The following is a 20,211-nucleotide window of genomic DNA, read 5'->3' on the forward strand; positions in this document are numbered from 1 at the left end:
ATTCAAATATTCCTATCTGGTTACAGGCTGTTATGTAAAAAGTGGCTATTTTTTTTCAGAGCTTCAGTATTTTTAAAGCATTTAAAAATATATTTTATCCAGTATATTTACTCTCAGTGAAAAAGCTGATCTGAATAATTTAGCTTACCATTTTAAGAAACCAGACCCACTGGTACTCTCTCATCATCTTAATTATCACCCTTTCAGAGAGGCCTTCCATGAGCACTGAATTTAAATAGCTCCCCCAATCACTATCACTCTATCCTCTATTGTTTCCTTCATAGCATTTATTGGTTTATGAAATTATTTTGTTTATTTTTTTGCTATCCCTGAATACAACATAAGCTCCAGTGAAACAGGAAGTCTACCATATATCCTGTATAGCAAATATCCCCAGAATTTACCTAGCACAGTTACTGACATGGTATAGTTGTCCAATACATATTAAAGGAATATACTAAAACAATAAACTGGGTTACAAATTTGAAATTTCCAAATAAAGTAGTAAGGCCAAGGGAGACCGGGGGGGGGGGGGGTGAACAGGGTAGAGAACATCTTTCATTTCATTTCTCTCTTTAGATAAAACTCCAGTTTCTAACAGCCCAGTCCCAAGTGACCAAATCTAATCCCTTCTTTCTAACTCTTCATCACATCTCTATGTTGCCAAGGAACTGCTAATAAAAAAAAGAAGAAAAATATAATGTTGGTGTTTTTAAGAGCTTTCAAGTATGAGACTGTGAAAATGACTGTGGATCATATCCTGGTAAACAGATTAATACTCATCAGAACTCTTAAATACTAAGGTAATCATACATGCATTACCAGTAGCTAGTTTTACACAGAGATGTGAATGCTTAGGGTAAATGGTATGCAACAGATTTAAATTTTTACACTTAAATACATACTTCTGAAAACAAAGAGGTCAATTACAAAATGAACTGTAAATGTTTCCTTTAATTTCCCAATTGAAAAACAAGAAATCCAACAGTTAAATAACCATACAGGTTTGGACTCTTTCATCTCAAAGCATAACAATGAGAGTTAAGTAAGGGAGAAAAACTTCCTAAGTTGAAACTTCCTAATTTTTTTTAAAGATTTATTTGAGAGAGAGAGAGAGAGAGAATGCAAGCATGTGTGAATGGGGAGCGGGGGAGGGGGCAGAGCGAGAGGGAAAGAAAATCCCAAGCAGACTCCCCACTGAGCACAACGCATGTATGACCTGAGCCACCTGAGCCACCTGAGCCGAAATCAGCAGTGGGATGTTTAACAAATTCAGCCACCCAAGTGCCCCTGAGAATTTTTAATATTTAACATATTTAGTACCTTTTATGTTAAAAATATTTTAAACAAACAGTAACCAACCTTATTGTCTATTCTGAGTTAGTATAATTAATGCTACAAAAAAAGTTTTGTCAACGGAAAAGAACAACTAGAAATTTGTAATATTCACATTCCTATTCTAAAGTACCTTTATTCAGTTAACAGAACCCCAGAAAACTTCACTGAAGGTCCATGGGCAAGATACTGTAAATTAGAGTGTTAGACAATAAAGCATGCATTTTTAGTCTACTAATTCTGCAAGAAACAATACAGCTTCCATTTTGGAATAAAAGAGCCTAAAGCATTAGCTTCACTTATCCAGCATTAGGTTCAACCACTGCAATCCCCCTACAAAGTCTCACATCTCCCAAAGATTCCAGGACATTCTCACACTCCTTCTGAAACCACCACTATTACCAATTTTTTTAAAAGAAACTGAATCTTCTACAGCAGGGAGGGCATCTTTGTGTTAAAAATTTCAATCTCAGGAGCGCCTGGGTGGCTCAGTTGGTTAAGCAATTTCCTTTGGCTCAGGTCATAATCCCAGGGTCCTGGGATGGAACCCTGCATCGGGCTCCCTGCTCCGGGGGGGGCCTGCTTCTCCTTTTCCCTCTGCCTGCCACTCCCCCTGCTTGTGCTCTCTCTGTGTCAAATAAATAAAATCTTTAAAAAAAAATTTTTTTTTTAATTTCAACCTCACATTACAGCTGTTACCACAAATATTTTTGTATTTTAGAATTAGCCAACAGTCAAGTTGGAGCTGTTTTCACTATGAGACCTAGTAAGCTGTAACAAAATAATTTTGCTGTCCATAATTAAGAGAAAACAAGTACCCCATCCAACTTCTCTACACACCACATAAATACACTCACTGAAGAGCACTGAAAAGCAAAATGTAGGGGCGCCTGGGTGGCTCAGATGGTTAAGTGTCTGCCTTCGGCTCAGGTCATGATTCCAAGGTCCTGGGATCGAGCCCCACATCGGGCTCCTGGCTCAGCGGGGAGCCTGCTTCTCCCTCTTCCTCTGCCTCTCCCCCTGCTTGTGCTCTATCTCTGTGTCTCAAATGAATAAATAAAATCTTAGAAAAAAAAAGCAAAATGTATTAAACTGCATATTCTGTGGAACATTAGTTTGTATCTATACAAACATCAGTTTATCAAATCTCATCGAGAGAGTGCAATCATACTGAATAGATTATATGATTATGAAATGATTATATTAAGTTTTCCCTCTCGGTGTAATTTGACAAATGTTAATTAATGTAAATGTGCAATGATAATTTATATATAATTCATACAGAAATGGGACTAAGGTCCCTCTTTGACATACTTCTTAAAACATTACATTTATAAACAGTATCAATATAGTTGTATAGTATGTAATCAGCTTTTAAATTATCTAGAAATAATGACAACAAAATTTTATTATAGACTTTATTTAGTTGAGAAGGAGGGGGAGAGAGAGCACAATCAGGGGGAAAGGCAAAGGGAGAAGGAGAAGCAGACTCCCCGCCAAGCAGGGAGCCTGACAAGGGGCTCGATCCCAGGACCCCAAGATTATGACCTGAGCCAAAGGCAGCCGCTTAACCAACTGAGCCACCCAGGCGCCCCAAGATAACAAAACTTCAAAATAGCATGTGCTTGCAGACATGAACACAGGAGACAAAAAAATACTGCTGTATTTTTGTAAAGAGAAAACAATTTTGATCTAAGTACCAGAAAAGCACGTGTAGATTTAGGGGCACCACCTCCCCATAATGCCCTTATGAGGTTTTGGATTTCTAAGTATGGTTGCACAAATTATCAACAGGACTTTTTACCACAGAGGATTCAAAAGCTTTTGAAATGAAAGCCAGTACATATAAAGAAACAGAAAATTAAAGTATTACAGGGCGCCTGGGTGGCTCAGTTGGTTAAGCGACTGCCTTTGGCTCAGGTCATGATCCTGGAGTCCCGGGATCGAGTCCCACATCGGGCTCCCTGCTCGACGGGGAGTCTGCTTCTCCCTCTGACCGTCTTCCCTCTCGTGCTATCTCTCATTCTCTCTCAAATAAATAAAATCTTTAAAAAAAAAAAAAGAAAATTAAAGTATTACAAAACTCCAACTTTCAGAGTATTAGTTACTCAAAAGGAATAGTTCTCCAGGTAACTGAAATCTAATCTCCTTGAGACTCAAAGAATATTTAATAATTCTGATTACTAAAATCTTCCTTCTTAAAGTGTTTTGGATGTACTTTACCTTCTTGATACTGAAGGTTAGCAGAATATGCCACCACAAAATAAGACTAGAACCTCAGGACATGCCACCCTAATATATGCCTTGGTTACTGATTACTTTGAGCTGTAAGAACTTGAGAAACAGCAAATGCAGGGAGAAGCTTTATCTGCCTAAAGACAGATCCTCTAAAAGGAACTGCACTGTCACAAATCCCTTCCACAGCTGCATCAACCAGAGCACTGACTCCTATCACAGGGGAGGAGACTAGAAGCCAACACCACACCCTGACAAACTTTGTCACAAGTTATCATACTTCACATCTATTCTGTAAGGACCCACTTACCTTTCCTAAAAACCCTTTACTCTCCCCTAAAATGCCTCCATGCCCTTTCCCCTATTAAGATGGTAACTAAGTCTAAACCACTTCAGGGAATTAACTTCTTTTTCCCTGGGTATCTCTTACATATACATGAGGCATACATGTGAATAAACTTGTTTTTCTCTTGTTAATCCATCTTTTCTTACAGGGGCCTCAACTGAGAACTGCCATGGATAGAGGGAAAATTATTTTTCCTAGCCTACAATACATTAATATGGGTATCACAGGGCCAAATTATGCTGGACATTTTCAAAGATTTTCTCATTTAATCCATAAAACAGCTCCCTGAGACAGGTCTTATCATTTCCATTTGGCAAATGAGAAAATAGAGCCTTGGACACGTTTCTTGTCAGAGGAAGTGGCATTACTGGGATTTACCCATAAGCATGTTTTATTCCACATACAAGCTCTTTTCAAAATAAGCTGTTCACCCAATTAAAAAAAAACTATCCCCATGGTTTTTACCTGACATGCATATACAGAGCTTTTTTTTTTATCTGACAGGCATAAATACAGCTTCAATGGCAAAGGTAGGCACACTATATACTAAGAGCCAAAATCTTGAAAAATGTGGAAAATAGAGGTTATGTTATATTCTACTATTTCCTTACATTTCTTAGTGTAAACAAAAGGTAAAATATATTTGTAATATAAATTAAACTGCAAGTGTCTTTAAGACAATGGGCTCATGTCCTTCTGAATACCTCACCCCAAGAGAATTGGGATCCATCTATTAACTGACTTAAAGAACAAAATAAAAAATAAAGAATAATGCGTATCTAGGTAGACCAGGATGAAGAGATAGGAGGGGAAAACACATTCAGAGATAAAAGCAAAAAGAGATGGGAAAAAAAAAATCAAAGGAGTAGCAAAATGAACTGTATTTCTTGAAAAGAAGGCTTCAGGAGTGCTTAAAAGAAAAAAAAAAAGGAGAGGGAGGCTCCTACTAGAGGAAATGAACACCCCGGAGATGTAGGCAACAGAGATAGCAACAGAGATACTAGAGAGGAAATACAATACAGAGAGGAGAGCGAAGTCTAAACACTTGTTGAAATCTCTTTCGCTGGCATTTGTGTTTTGCAATGTCATATTGTGACCTGCAGTTTCCTCTTCCCACAGGAGTAAGGCAGGAAAAAGTCCTCAACAACAGTAACAGTGATGTCTCTTACCAACCCTGCCACCATCCTCATCACCTTCCTTCTAATCACATCATTAGAAGATTTAGGAGACTATTTTTTTTAATCTTATTTCCATCTTCTTGATGTGACCTCAGAAGGACAAACAGCCAGCCTCTGATCTTCACCCAGACCTTCATCCCCACTGCAAATGAAGCAGAAGTGAGAGAGACCAGCAACTCTTATTTAGATCAGCTGGAGAAGGGAGTCTCTCATCCTGGAAACTTGAATTGTAAAGGGAGACAGGAGGATGGCAACCCAGTGGCCACAGACTCAAAAAACAAAAACGGAAATGGTGGAAATTAGCAAACGGGGAGGAATAATGCTATAAATATAAAGGAAGAAGGTGTGTGTGCTTGGCTAAGGGTAACTTCAACTTATACGTTGAGCAAAAGGGTTGTTACTATGCAGCAGAGATGTGCAATTACTCTTAAGCACAATCTTAAGACTTAAGTAGAAGAGTATTCTGAGTAGCATGAAAATATTCCAGGGAGTAAGAATGACCTTTATGGTCTCAGAAGAGAAAAGGAAAGAATATATATAGATGCCAACAGGTACACTTAGAAGTTAAGTATAAACAACATGTGTTCTTAAAAAATAATAACAGCTGTACTATGGAATTTCTCAGAATTCTGTTTGAGGATATCTGGGAAAATAAAGTAAGGAGAGCATGGTCAGAGTATGGACTGCAAGTAATGTGAAGTAGGTCTATTAATTTTGAACATTTATTGTATGAGTAATGCCTGAGATCCACCACAATCCCTTACAGGGGCCTTGATACAGTCAAATCATGGTGCAAGCTTTCTTGACAATGTATCCACCATCAGTCACATCTATTAACAGTAATAATCTTGAGGTGGATATTTTCTAACCTTGAAAACTGATAGAAACAAGGGAAGAATAGTTGGTGCTCTTTCCTCTTCTGACTAGTTTTGAAAATAAATAGCTTTTCATGTTGAATGCTTAATTATTTGACCCATGTGGATGGTTTAGGGAAATCTGAAATAAACCTGCTCCTTATCATTAATTCCTCTGGTTTATACAGATCAAGATCACTTACCGGGCAAGCAACACTTACCAAAACAAATAGCAAAAAGCAGTGTTCCTCCTACTAGAGAACATATAAAGGGCAAAGAATTGAGAGAATTTTAATACATAGCTAAAGAGAAAGCATAATACGGATTTCTTGCAACCTACTCAGTTATCCATAATAGGGTATAATTGAAAAATTAAAATACAGATAAACAAAACCCTCTAATTCCGATTGTTACCTTCTAACTTAGCAATCAAAGACTTTTCTTCAGTTGCTAAGAAGTGGTGAGACTGATTCAACCTTTACTATCATTCACTGCTAACCTCTAAAATCTTAAAGAACATATAAAGACAGGTAATAGAAATGAGAGGTTCTGTTAAAAAACATCTATAATTCGGATAACCACTCTTTGAATGAACAGTGAGTTTACTTCATATGTCCAATTGGAAATGAGTATCGGTATTGTCTATTTTTTCCTCCAGGGCAAGCAAACATTTCTTAAAAAATATATGTATCTAATAATAGTGATCTCTCTGCACAATCAAAAAATAAAGATGCCTTTTGAAATTTATGTTCAAATGCTCTACCATATTATTTTTGGATAAATCATGTTAGTAAAAAGTTTCTTAGTTCTACCACAGATGAACACTAGAATTTATATAATACTAGTGAAGAGCTGTGAGGAAAGACTGAGAAGTGATCCCAGGCTGTTAAAGATTTAGATGTGCATGACACATGCACACGGCAGTAAATAGAGCAGTGGAATGAAATTAAAAGTAATTCCTCTGAATTACCAGAACACTCTGGTAAGGTATTTAAATTTCACAATAATCACTTAATCTGCAGATTAAATGATAAAGCCACATTCAATTAAAGTCTTATTTAGAATCAAAAAATCTCAAGAGATTGAAAAATATATAATGAAAAACCAAAAGCACTTTCAGAAATGTGTATTTACTTCTTCAAGAAATATTTATTAAGAACCCATAATATTTTGGCACTGTTACAGGTACAAGAGATTTATCAACAAAGAAAAATAATTACTCTAGTGGAATGAAACATAATTTTTTAAAGAACCAAATGAGTAGATTACATACCATATTAAAAGGTGATAAACAGTAAGGAGAAAAATAAAGCTAAGAGACTGAGATGGGTTAGAACTATAATTTTAAGCAGGATAGGTAGGGAAGGTCAATAGTGTTATTTAAGGGAAAAGCTAAAGGTGAGGAAATCAATCACGCCAATATCAGAGACAAGGGTGCCAGGTGGAAAGAAGAGTGAAAGCAAATGCAAATGCCCTGTAGCAAAAGCACGATATAGTCTAGAAACAGCAAGAAGACAATGCTCCTAAACCAAAGTGAATGGGGATAAAGGAACAGGAGATTCGGTCAGAAAGGTAATGGTAGGGGCAGATAGTTTATGGCACTGTGGATCACAGTAAGATTTAGGTCACGGCCAGGCAAAATGACCTGGAGCAAGCAGCTGTGGTAGTGGCGCCCAGATTCAGTGGCTTCCAGAGCAAAACAGAGGGAGTAGCAACTTACTTTATTTTTGCAGTAGTTTTGAGAGCCCTTCCCGGAAGCTCAACCTGTCCCTCTAGCCCTCCCAACAATCACCCAGGTTACAAAACCTTTTAAAAGAAAAACATAGCTACACCACATTCTTTATCTGTGACTAAGTATCCTGTCAAACCCAACCCTGATAAAGAAGGAGAGCCTAGGGACTGCAGCTCCGAAGTCTTCAGGGGGAAAAGCCCCCCCCCCCCCCCCCCCCGGGGCCGATTAGGGAGCATCGTCTAGGCCTAGAGTGACTAACAAAAAGCAAAGGTCATGGGAGTTAGGTAGTGTATTCTTTCTATGGATGCCATAAAAAAATACCATAAATTTAGTGGCTCAAAACAACACAAATTTATTATCTTAAAATTCTGGAGCTAAGTCCCAAATGGATCTCACTAGGCAAAACTCAAGGGGTCAACGGGCCTCTAGGGGAGAATCTGTTTCCTTGCCTTTTCCACTTTCTAGAACCCTCATTCCCTGGCTCATCCCCCTTTCATCTTCACAGCCAGCAACCCCGGTCAAATCTTTCTCAGATGGCATCATTCTGACATTGACACTCCTTCTCTCTTCCACATTTAAGCATCCTTGTGTTTACACTGGGTACATCTGGACAATCCAGGACAATCTTTAAAGTCAGCTGATACCAACCTTAATTTCATCTGCCACCTTAATTCCCCTTTATCATACCTACCATAGGCAAGAGAATCAAAAGACTGGCTGGGTAATAGGGTACTCAGGCTGGAACCATTGTTTAGCAGTAAGATACCAACCTAGTGGAACTAGTTGACAAAGTACGTAGCCAAGGTAACTGTAACAAACACGGGCCAGGAAAGGGTTTTTACTTTGTGGATTTATATATATAAATATTTATACAAAAAGTTATTTTAAAAACTCACTACATGATACAAACCTTAGATCACATACTTAATCACTTTTAATAACTTTAGAAGTAAAACACTATTTACCAAATGCAACAGACAAAATAATCCTTAATTGTATGAAATTAGGGCTATTCTGAAAATCTGGGAGGCTTTTTCAGTTTTTGAAGCAATAAAGCCAAGCTCATTAATGCATTACAAACATAATGAATACCTTGGAAAGAGCCGCCCTGCGCTGGACGGGCCGCCGCTGCTGTCAGAGCCGCTGCCTGCACCACCTTGGGCTGCCCTGAGCAGCCGGGCCGCTGGGCGCCACCCCAGCAGCCCGGAGCGAACGCCAGGGAGGGAGCCGAGCGCCTTTGTGAGCGCGCCGAGACGCCCCATCTGAGGATACTGACCTTAAGGACTCGTATCTCATCCCAAGAAACATCACGGCTGAGCCAGACTACATAGAAGATGACAATCCTGAATTAGGCCTCAGAAACTAGTCAATCCTGTCAAATCTTCCCACAACCATCAGGATCTTCACAGAGAACTTCTCATGAATCAAAAAAGGGGTCTTGCCCCTCAGAACAAGCCAGAATTGCAAAAAGTGTTGGAAAAGAGAAAACGAGATCAAGTAATAAAGCAGAAAGAAGAAGAAGCACAAAAGAAATCTGATTTGGAAACAAAACTATTAAAGCGGCAGCAGAAGCTGGAGCAGCTTGAACTTGAGAAACAGAAATTGCAAGAAGAACAAGAAAATGCCCCAGAGTTTGTGAAGGTTAAAGGCAATCTCAGGAGAACAGGCCAAGAAGTGGCCCAAGTGCAGGAGTTGTAGGCCCTGGCGACAGAGACCGCACGCCCAGCCCACCACGTGGGGAAGCTGCGGGCAGGCGACTCCTCAACCAACGCTTAATCTCAGGGCCAAAGCCCCTGGAGAGAACCCCAGCCAGCAGAGAACTGTTACTTTAAAAAGGATTTGGTTTTGGTTTTCCTACAATATGGGTGGATAAATGATCTGTGACAGCTGCAATTCCTATTTGCCAAAGGAAGGACGTTGAACAGCACTTAAGTTGGGATAAATGAACCTGTGTTCAAAGACTTAAAAAAAAAAAAAAAACCCACAACAGCAAAAAAAGAAAGACGACACTGGAATAAATTCTAGAGAGTTGCACTACTTGGTTTTTCTTCCAGTCCAAGTTTAATGGGGCACAGAACCTTTTTTCTTCTAAAAGCTAAAGAAAATGTTTTGTTTCTTCCTTTAGTTATCTATTAGATAATTTAGATCACACAGGACAATGTTTGACCTCTTACATCCAGTATTTATAAAATCCTTTTTGAGAATCTAGAATTTTCTTGTTTCATTTTACTTTCACCTGTTATACTGACACCCAAGAGCGTTAATGTTGAACATAGCTGTTACCTCTTTTGATATTAAGATTCAGAAATAGGGTGAGGTTTAAAAATATGGAAAAAAATACATGTAAAAGATAAACACATAAATGTTCATCTTGATCTTATTTTAATTCCTTTTGGTTCTCTGATACTAGAATGTGCTATGGTGACATTCCAGTTCGGAGAAGGCACATCATACAAATCCACCTATTGCTTTGATAACTGTTAGAATTTTGTTTGGTTTTTGAATTTCTTGCTGAGCTAATCCTTTTATATGAAACAGTCTCCCAGTCCTTTGGAGAAGAAAAACTAGTCCATATTACCCAACTTCAGTGTCAAAAGTAGAGGGTGCAAATCTTTGAGAGCAGTCTGGGGAATGTTCCCAAACTCCTCCAAAGAACAAGAAGGAGTTTTTTGGGTATTTTAATGTGAAACAAACGTAGGTTGGTCTCCAGGAGGCCTAGCTGGAAGGTTGGTAGTATTTGTACATTTTGATTATCATTAGAATCCAAGTTTTGAAAATTTCAGATGAAGGATCACATACATACTGCTTCGCTTTTTTTTCTTGTGAAGAAAGATTGTTCCCCCGCTCTGTTGGAGGTGATGACTACTGTACAGCATCTCAGGAAGCACCGAGGTGAAGGGAGCGACTGCCCAGCTTCCACACACTAGCCAGCTTGCTCCCCAAAGTGAAGTCCCAGGCGAGCAGCAAAATCCTGATGCAAAATGCATTTGATTACTGCTGGTACGGGCAGGGGTATATTCTCCTTGGGGTGATCTGGAAGAATTTATGTGGATTCAGTATGTTCTCCATCAAGATGATTCAACCAGTCATTTCTACAGTGAAAAGTCTTCTTAAACTTCCTGTAAAGGCTCATAGAAAACTGAATCCCAAGCTTTTAATCCTAATAAGCATAGTAGAAATTAGCTTTCTATGGGAATGCTTTATGTTTTCATAGTTGACAGGCTCATATTCAATTCTCATGTGAACAAGATAAAGGTAAACACGATGACAATATACTGCTAGTCAGAGGACATGTCGGTTACACCTAAAATGGGTGATTTCTCATAAGTATTAATGAATAAAATATGAGATGCTTAAGATAAAATGCTGCTCTATAATAGTTTGCTTTTGAAGGATGGAGTGGTAACTTTTTTTCCCATCCTTCTAGCTTTTGAGAGAAGTATGTTAAATGATCATCTTGGAAGTACCTTTCTGATCACACATTGATTGGAGTGCTTTTTTTGTGTATATGGGCTGATGATGAAATTTGCAAAATGAAGATTCATGACTGGCTCATAGCTTCTCACCTAACTGGATGTTGGATCTTAAGTCCTGTGCCCTTGAAGCAATTCTGCCACTTGATAAAATTCTCAAGGGCCCTAACAGGCCCGTGTTAGCAGGACTGATTCTGTTCCTAGAACTTACCTAGAATTCATTCTTCACTGGGAAGAAAAATAAAAAAGCATTTCCCTCCCAATCGCACTCACCAGTTTGCACAATGACGTGTAGTTAGTAGTACAAAGTCTGGCCAAAAGACTTGTAAATAGTGTGAAGCGATGTCTTATGACCAAACGGTGGAATGTACAGGTAGAGAAGCTCTCTAAAATCGTCAGATCAGCTCGGCTCACAAGCCTGAGTTTCAAAGGGAGCCCGTCTCCCCTCCACACATTAATACTGTACAGTCCAAACTCCTAGGACTCAATGAACGTCCAAGCAGTTTTGTGCTTTGAGCCACTTTTTGACAAGAATGGCTCCATTTTTCCACTCTGTGGTTTTCTTAAACTAGTTCAGTGTTTTATAGTCTCCTGGTAGTAAAGTAGTGTTGCTTTCTAAGCTACAACAAACGGTTGACTTTATTCTTCTACTCTGAAAAATCCTGACTTGCGTGTATATAGTGTATATATAAAGGGAGCCTTAATGGATTTGTTTTCATAATTTAATATTTTTTGTATTTGCTCTTGTATAATTGTTTTTAATGGAAAGTATTACAGAATTGAGGGTGGAATTCTTAGAACCAAAGTTATTAATAAAAACCACCACACGCTTGGACCATGAAAAAAAAAAACCATAATGAATACTTTAACATACCATAGACATGCAAAGTCCATAAACCTAAGAGGATTTTATAAAAGGAAAATAATCTGTGTTACCTTCTAAAAACCAGGTGCCAATTCCTACCTTCTAGGTTAACAGAAACGGTTGATTTGATTTCCTCTGTATGGTTGCTGGAGATCAAAATTATTAGGTGGAGGTAAGCAAAATGGGTAAAGGTAGTCTAAAGGTACATACTTGCAGTTATAAAATAAATAAGCCCTGGATATGTAATGTACAGCATGTGGATACAGTAATACCATTTTTTATATTTGAAAGTTGCTAAAACAGATTACAAGTTATCACAAGAAAAAACAGTGTGTCATTATGTGTGGCAAGGGATGTTTAAAAAAATTATTAGTATTATGAATTAAGGTAGAAGTAAGGAGGACAAGCATGCAGTAAAATATCGCAAAAGATTTAGAAACTCTGGCCTTTGAAAATATGTTCTTTTTAAAATCTCCCTAAACTAACAAGACTTAGGATGTCAGAGATTTTGTCAAGTAAACAATGTAGGATTTTTTTCTTTTGGAGGAAATTTAATCTCAAACACTTTTAAAAAATCAATTGTAGATGTATATCAAGATTAGAAATGGGATCATACTGCTAAAAAGGTGTATACTTTTAAAAACTGTTTGACCACAAATTCCAGAAACCAAACTATAGAATAGGTTTAAATTAACAACTTCCAACACCTTTACCTAAAGAACACTGGATCAAAACAAATTGGCTTAAAATTAGCCAAGAACTGGCGTTATACAGATTCATAAGTAACTTTGAGGAACTAATTCACATTAAAAAGGACCCTGATTTATAAACCAGAATGCCAATTTACAGTATTAATTAATGAACAAAACTAAGACACAGGAGTCTCTATCCCTTTTTGTCAATAACCATTCAATAAGTATCTCCATACAAAAAAACATAGCTAAAATATTTTTAACCAGTAATTAATGAAGATCAGTGACTAAGGAATAAAAGAGAATAAATGGATATCAACATCTAGGGAATTGAGGGAGATTTATACATCTTGTAATTTCTTGCAAATGTTAACAGGATACTTAATAGTTTATTGTATTCAACTATATTAAACTGTTATCTGTAAGATACTGCATAATTTACTTCTTTTAAACATTTAACTGCAAATGAAGCTTTGAAAATCCCTTAAGAATATAGGATTAAGCTGAGTATATCTTAAATCTCTCATTTTCCTTCCTTTTCAAATCCTAATTAATCACCTTACCTCCATTTCTCTAAATTCAGAGGGGGGGGGTGGGGGGGGAGGGTGGGAATGACAACAGGGGACAATGACTTTTGAGAAAAACTTCTTCCTAGAGAGCTGAGATGACAAAATGAATTCAAAGCTAGATATCATGTAAACTAGGCAGCTACAATATATAGCTAGGAATTTTGAATCAGACATCAGAAATCTACGAATACATCCATTTCTAGGCCTTATTGGACATTTTATCTAGTTTAAGTTACTGTTTTTATAAACCTGAAACATACAATATTAACTTGTGACTTTGGAAAAGGTAACATTGCTAGGCCCCAACTTTCTCTTCTACAATATCTACTTTTACAGGGTTAGAGACACTGCATGCTCTGGAAGGCCTGGTAAATATCAGGCATCTAGTAAGTGGCTATTACTCAGCTGAAATTTCTTTATTTTCTGTACTGGTCAGGAAAAGGTGAGAGGAAGGGTTTGCTGAAAAGTTCTCTAGCACGGGTGGTCTTCAACAGTGAGAAGGCCAGAGTCCAGGGTAAAAGGAAGTGAGAAGGCAAGGGTCAAGGCTGACTGACTGCTCTCTTGCTTTCTTCCTTCAAAGGCATCCGGAGCTTCAGTCCCTGCCATAGCTTCCATCCCCGCTCCTCTGCCATAGCAACACACGGCTTCCTCCCCAGAGCCCCTTTCTGAAACATTATTCTATTACTAGGTAATCTACTGTACTTGCTATGCTGAGAGGTACTCTTCAAATCAGAATGTAACATCAATTTAGAATAACAAGGTTATTCAAAATTCAGTAATATTTTATGGTCTTATATATTACCAGTGCATATTTCTTTCAGCCAGAAAGAATGGACTATAGTGAATTTTCCACTTTTTCTTTTCTTCTTGGTTAAAATGGTAAGTTCCCGGGGCGCCTGGGTGGCTCAGTTGGTTAAGCGACTGCCTTCGGCTCAGGTCATGATCCTGGAGTCCCGGGATCGGGTCCCGCATCGGGCTCCCTGCTCGGCGGGGGGTCTGCTTCTCCCTCTGATCTTCCTCTCTCTCATGCTCTCTACCATTCTCTCTCTCTCTCTCTCAATAAATAAATAAAATCTTTAAAAAAAAAAATAAATAAAAAAAAATAAAATGGTAAGTTCCCCTTAATAAAAAATTAAGGTGTTTTTTTAAGTAATACTCCTTATTTATGCTAGAATATTCGGATCCTGCTGGACAGAAATTGACCAAAACTAAAAACTACCTTCCTAGCTAAAATTAACATTCTTCTTTGATCACAATAAACTCTGGATTTACTTGGCATAAATTCAAGGTAGACAAAATGTTAATACTGAGCAACATAAGAAAAAGTAGAATTAAACAGCATCCCTAAATTCCTTTCCTTTATTGGATATGTAATTATTTGTAATTTCTAAAGTAATAATAGGTGCACACTGTAGAAATTTCAGGAAATTTAGAAAAAAAAATGAAGCGACTAATCATCCTAGAACCACTATTATCATTTTTTGATATTATCTAAAAGTGTCTTTTCAAAAGCATTTTTAAAAATGAGGTTGTAATTGGAATATATACAACATAAAATGCTGTAATATGTATGCTTTAATATGTTAACCATTTACCCTGAATATTGTATATATTGTCTTTGAAGCCACAATGTTTTATAAACAAATTCCATAACAGTTATTATATTTTACTTTTGTGTTCATTAGTTTTATTGTCTGTCTCTCCCATTGAATCACAAGTTACCTCAGGTTAGGGGCTCTGATTTTCTTATTCATCACTGCATACTCACTGCTTAGTACAGTGCCAGGCATGAAGTAGGTGTTTGATACATATTTTTGAATGAGTAAATCAATGTATTTAGCCATTCTCGTACTGTGAAATAATTCTTTGCCCTTAAGGCAACAGCTTATGCAGTGTAGTAATCTTTTATATTGATCAAAATTTTCTAAGGAAAACATAATAAATCCAGTGAAGAGAGGGATAATCCTAAGTAGAAATAAAAACAAATAAGGATACACTTCACACCCATTAGGATGGCTACTATGAAACAAAACACAAAACAAAAAACCAGAAAACAGCAGGTATTAGCAGGATATAGAAAAACTGCAACCTTTGTGCATTGCTAGTGGGAAGTAAAATGGTGCAGCTGCTGTGAAAAAATGGTATGGCTATTTCTCAAAAGTTACACACAGAATTACAATACCATCCAGCAATCCCACTGATGGGTATATACCCAAAAGAAGGGAAAGCAGGTAATCCAACAGATATATGTGTACACCATGTTCATAGCAGCAGTACTTACAATACCCAAAAGGTGGAAGCAATCCAAGTGTCCACTGATGAATGGATAAACAAAATGCAGTATATACATACAGTGGAGTATTATTTAGCCTTAAAAAGCAATGAAATTCTGATACATAAGTATGAACCTTGAAGACAGTATGTTAAGTGAAGTTAAACATAAAAAGGCAAATACTGCATGATTCCATTTAAATGAGATACCTGAAATAGTCAAATTCACAGAGATAAAAACTAGAACAGTGGTTACCAGGGACTGGAGGGAGGGGGAAATAGTGTTTCAGTTTGGGACGATGAAAACGTTCTGGCAATAGCAGTGGTAACGGTTGCACACAATGTGAATGTACTTAATGTCACTTAAGTATACACTTAAAAATGGTTAAAATGGTAAACTTTTATGTTATAAATATATTTCATCACAACAAAAAATAAAATACAGAAACTAATAAAGATAAAAATTCATGGTAAAACAAACCAACCAGCCAAGCCAGGAAATCAATGTTTTTCAAGTAAAAGATTTCAACTTTTAGGTAACACGGTCAAAAGGAATGAAGATATACTTCAATACCCATTTTACCATCATCGACATACTATATTCTCAATCATAAATAATTCCATCTCTATTATTATGCATGTATAATTGTTCAGTTAGGAGTGTAATTATGATGAATCACATATTCTCAATGTTCAGATCTTCTGCAATATGCCAAATTATACAACCAGAGATTTATTAAACATTCAACTATAATATCATCTGATGATTTAGATGCTATTATTTAAATATTAAGTCTGAGCCCTTGGCTATATGAATACAGGGTAAAAGAAAAAGAACATTTCTCGGGGCACCTGGGTGGCTCAATCGGTTAATAAGCGTCTGCCTTCAGCTCAGGTCATGATCCCGGGGTCCTGGAATTGAGCCCCGCATCAAGCTCCCTGGCTCACTAGGGAGCCTGTTTGCCTGTTTCTCCCTCTCCCTCTGCTGCTCCCCCTGCTTGTGCTTTTTCTCGCTGTCAAATAAACAAAATCTTTAAAAAAAAAAAAAAAAACACTTCTCAAGGAATTTAAAATTGATATTCTACACCTTAAAAACAGGATAGAAAACCGCCTTTTAATATTACATATTCCTACCTTTTAGAGTAAAACTTCTCTAGTACAGAGACATTTGAATTTGTGCCACCTTTTGACATTGACCAATATTATTTATTGACTAAAACAGGCAAGGTACATTAATAGTTGATAAATTCTTAAAATTCTCTAAAAATTTAAAAATACTTAGAGTTCTCCTACATTTTTATTAAATTTTATATGTGTATGAACAACACACAAAACAATGCTCTGAACTTTTCTTTTTACTTTTAAATTTCCGTGATGCCCATCTCTATATTTCCACATGTCTCAAAAGCAGAAACAACAGGTGTTGCCTTCAGCTATTATATTCGTTCCCTCAAGTACTTAGCCTTAAAAACATTACCAAAGAGCCAAAAGAACAGAGAAACAAAACTCAAACAAATTGGTGACACTGTCTTCCTTTCTTTTGTGCTTCAGATTAAAAAGCCTTTCCTATTTGAAAGGTTAAGTTTAAGTGGCATCCTCATTTAAATACAAAACTTTTAGTATTTTATTAGATGGTCTTTCACATGTTCAAATGACAAAAGGATCCTAATTCTGTCTCAGTAAATATCACAATAGCTGCATTATCTCAGGACATGACATTACAAATATGTAATGTGTCTTAAAGCTGCCAAGCCGATATGATGCAAAATACATCAAATTAATCAAAGACATGTTTGTTAGCCTTACAATACACTGAGACACTGCACATAACTCAGTGTGTATATTAAGAACCAAAATCACAGAAGTTGAGGGTAATGCAAATAGAAATAGTCATTTACCAATAAAGGCCTCTCTCCCAAATAAAAGATTGTGACTTACTGAGATACACACAATGGAGTGAGAAGATTCTCTCCAGTATTTCTACATTGTCTGATGACAAAAAATGCATAAAGAAAAATTCTAAATTTTTAGTTGGGGGTTAATATCCATTACAAAGATAATTATTAGTCTGGTCAGAGTTGAACTACTATTCTTCCCATATATAAGGTAATGTAAAACAAAATATTCAGTTAGTCTTCAAAAATCACTTATACCAACCAGATTATAATGCCATGGTTTTCAAAAGAACAAGTGGAAAAATGAGGGGCTATGCAGAGCAAGAGGTGCTGGGACAATGTTACTTTCTTTTAAAAATATGGATATACAATTTTATTAAAAAAAGATCAATTTTGCACTTGTCTCATGGTCTGGAAATAATACTCAAAAGTAAACCCTTTCATAACATACAATTTGGATATGTTTCATTGAATTAGTCAAAAGTAATATTATATTAGGCTTATATTTTTCTTCTTTAAATATGTCTAGCTTTATCTTGCCTGTTTTTAATTGAGAAGAATCCATTCTAATTATATCTAACCAAAGCCAATAGTTTTATTAAGCTTTAGTCTAACTTACATCCCATCAGGAAGCATTCAGCATTGTCCCAATGAAAGCTTTCTAAAAGAACAGTTCATCCTTCCTACTCATGGGAATAAGCAGCCAGATAGATCACTTCAATGGCAAAGATAAAAGATGAGATAGCAAGTTACTTTGCCATGGCAACAACTTTTAAAATTCTCAACAGATCACTTTCTCCTATTTAAATATAAATGCAATCTAAAGCAGCTGCTACAGTGACTGACAAGTTCTCAATCAAAATCTATTACCATGAGAGTTTCCAACTTAGGATGTGTAACAGTATCCGCTACTGAACAGATACAGAAGCTTAAAATGTATCATTCCAAACTATGTTTCAGCTATAGATATCTAAATTGCAGCATTTGAGATTAATCTTAATCATGTGTTTAATGAAAGTGTACTTTGGTTTTATTCTAGAGAATTAGGACAAATAAACATCCCAAATACACATTTGCTGTGTTTTTTTTTAAGTTTGGGGTTGTAAAGCTGGATCTCATGAGAGCTATTTAAATCTTCCAAAGTATTTGTCAAAATGTATAGCCTATAGAAATAGCTAGTAGAATATAACATATATATAAAATAATATAATCTATAAAGATTAATAAATGCCATCAGTTACATTTAAAGCAACATAATATTTGGCAGAAGGTATAAAATATACAGTACCTTAAAATGAACCTAAATTTGAGGTAAAAATCCAATCCTGATTTTTTACTTCCATTGTAAATACAACATGTAACTGTATTTTATCCAGCACAGTTCAAAGTCATCTTGATATCACTACAAAATTATATTAAGCACCAACTACATGAGTCAAAAGCTCTGCCCTTGCCTTTACACAGTCTATCATTTAGTAGCTTCTCTGTAGATTCAGAATTTCTATTTAAATATATTTATCTAAAAAACTATATGTCATTGTTTGTACTTATTCTCTCAGCTTTTGATCCTCCTAGGGGGAGAGCTACCAAGTGAATTTACTTCAGAGTAAAACAAAATTAAACAGCATTTGATATGCTGCCAATTAGCATTTTGAGCACTACAAATCCCAACTGCACTGCTTCCTTTGCCTAACATCAAAATAAGCCAGAATTATAAAATACTGATCTACTTTCTATAGAATATGACTCTTAAATTACACAGAAAGGAACAAGATTTTAAAGTACACATATAAGGGGTACCTGGGTGGCTCAGTTGGTTAAGCATCAGACTCAGGATTTCAGCTCAGGTCATGATCTCAGGGTCTTGAGACTGAGCCCTGCGTTGGGCTCTGCACTCAGTGGGGAGTCAGCTTGAGATTCTCTCTCTCCTTCTCCTCTCCCTCTGTCCCTTTCCCCACTTGCGCATGCACACACTCTCTAAAACAGATAAATAAATCTTTAAAAAATGTAAAATAAACATATAAAAATTATTTCTCTACCAAAGTCCTTAAGCACTCTAAGAATAAATTAAATGTAAGGCTCATATGTCTATACATACATGGGTACACTGACAAAATCAATCTTAAAAACTACAGATTACCAAGTAAGAACTTCTAGGGGCTCATCAGGGCCCAGCGAGTTCTGGAGTTGCAAAGGAAAGACAAAATTCTGTACTCAAAGTGTCTCAAGAAGTTGATTTTAGTCAACTTGACCTCCTGGATAATTAACCCAAACCCCTCCTAGATAATTAATTTAAAAAGTTCTAAGAAGACTAAAGGCTCTGGATTCTAAGCATACCAAAGATCCTAAGGGTATGGAATCCACTTAAGAAAGAGTGAACGTAAGAGTCTTAGACCCAAGACATACTAAAATATAAAGACTACAGACCTGAATGAACTCTTAGATTGCTCTACAAATGCCAAAGGTGTCACAAGGCTCCTCTGAACTAGGTGAGAGCTAGATGATTTTGAAAACCAAAGACTTTTATGGATTCCAAGTAATCATATCTTGCATCGTTAAATGGAAAACCATGTTCAAAAAGAACTTCGGTTTTTAAATTAACTTCACTGACATATAATTTACATACAATAAAATATGCTAATTTCAAATGTACAGTATGATGAGTTTTGGAAAAATAATTAGGATTTAGGAATTTCCTTCATCTCAAAAAGCTTCCTCAGTCCCCTTTGACCTCAACTTCCCATACTTGGCCCCAGGCATCTAATG

General features: G+C 36.6%; 1 protein-coding gene and 1 pseudogene across 3 annotated transcripts in view; one reads left to right on the top strand and one right to left on the bottom strand.

Moving 5' to 3' along the window:
- HS2ST1 (heparan sulfate 2-O-sulfotransferase 1) overlaps positions 1-20,211 on the bottom strand; it is a 172,280-nt gene that overhangs the window by 107,253 nt on the left and 44,816 nt on the right. Inside the window, exon 2 of one of the 3 annotated variants that reach the window (XM_088022368.1) lies at positions 19,246-19,422. The exons of the other annotated variants lie outside the window; for them this stretch is intronic. Coding sequence (XP_087878494.1) covers positions 19,246-19,270 — 25 coding nt within the window. The 5' untranslated portion in view covers positions 19,271-19,422. The remainder of the gene's footprint in view (positions 1-19,245; positions 19,423-20,211) is intronic. 3 annotated transcript variants of the gene reach the window in all.
- Positions 8,927-9,557, top strand: LOC114208353 (protein FAM107B pseudogene; annotated as a pseudogene).

Source organism: Eumetopias jubatus, unplaced genomic scaffold, assembly GCF_037043125.1.
Source record: "Eumetopias jubatus isolate StellerSeaLion01/CBP00866 unplaced genomic scaffold, mEumJub1_p1.0 scaffold_4, whole genome shotgun sequence".
In the NCBI taxonomy this organism is placed as follows: Eukaryota; Metazoa; Chordata; class Mammalia; order Carnivora; family Otariidae; genus Eumetopias; species Eumetopias jubatus.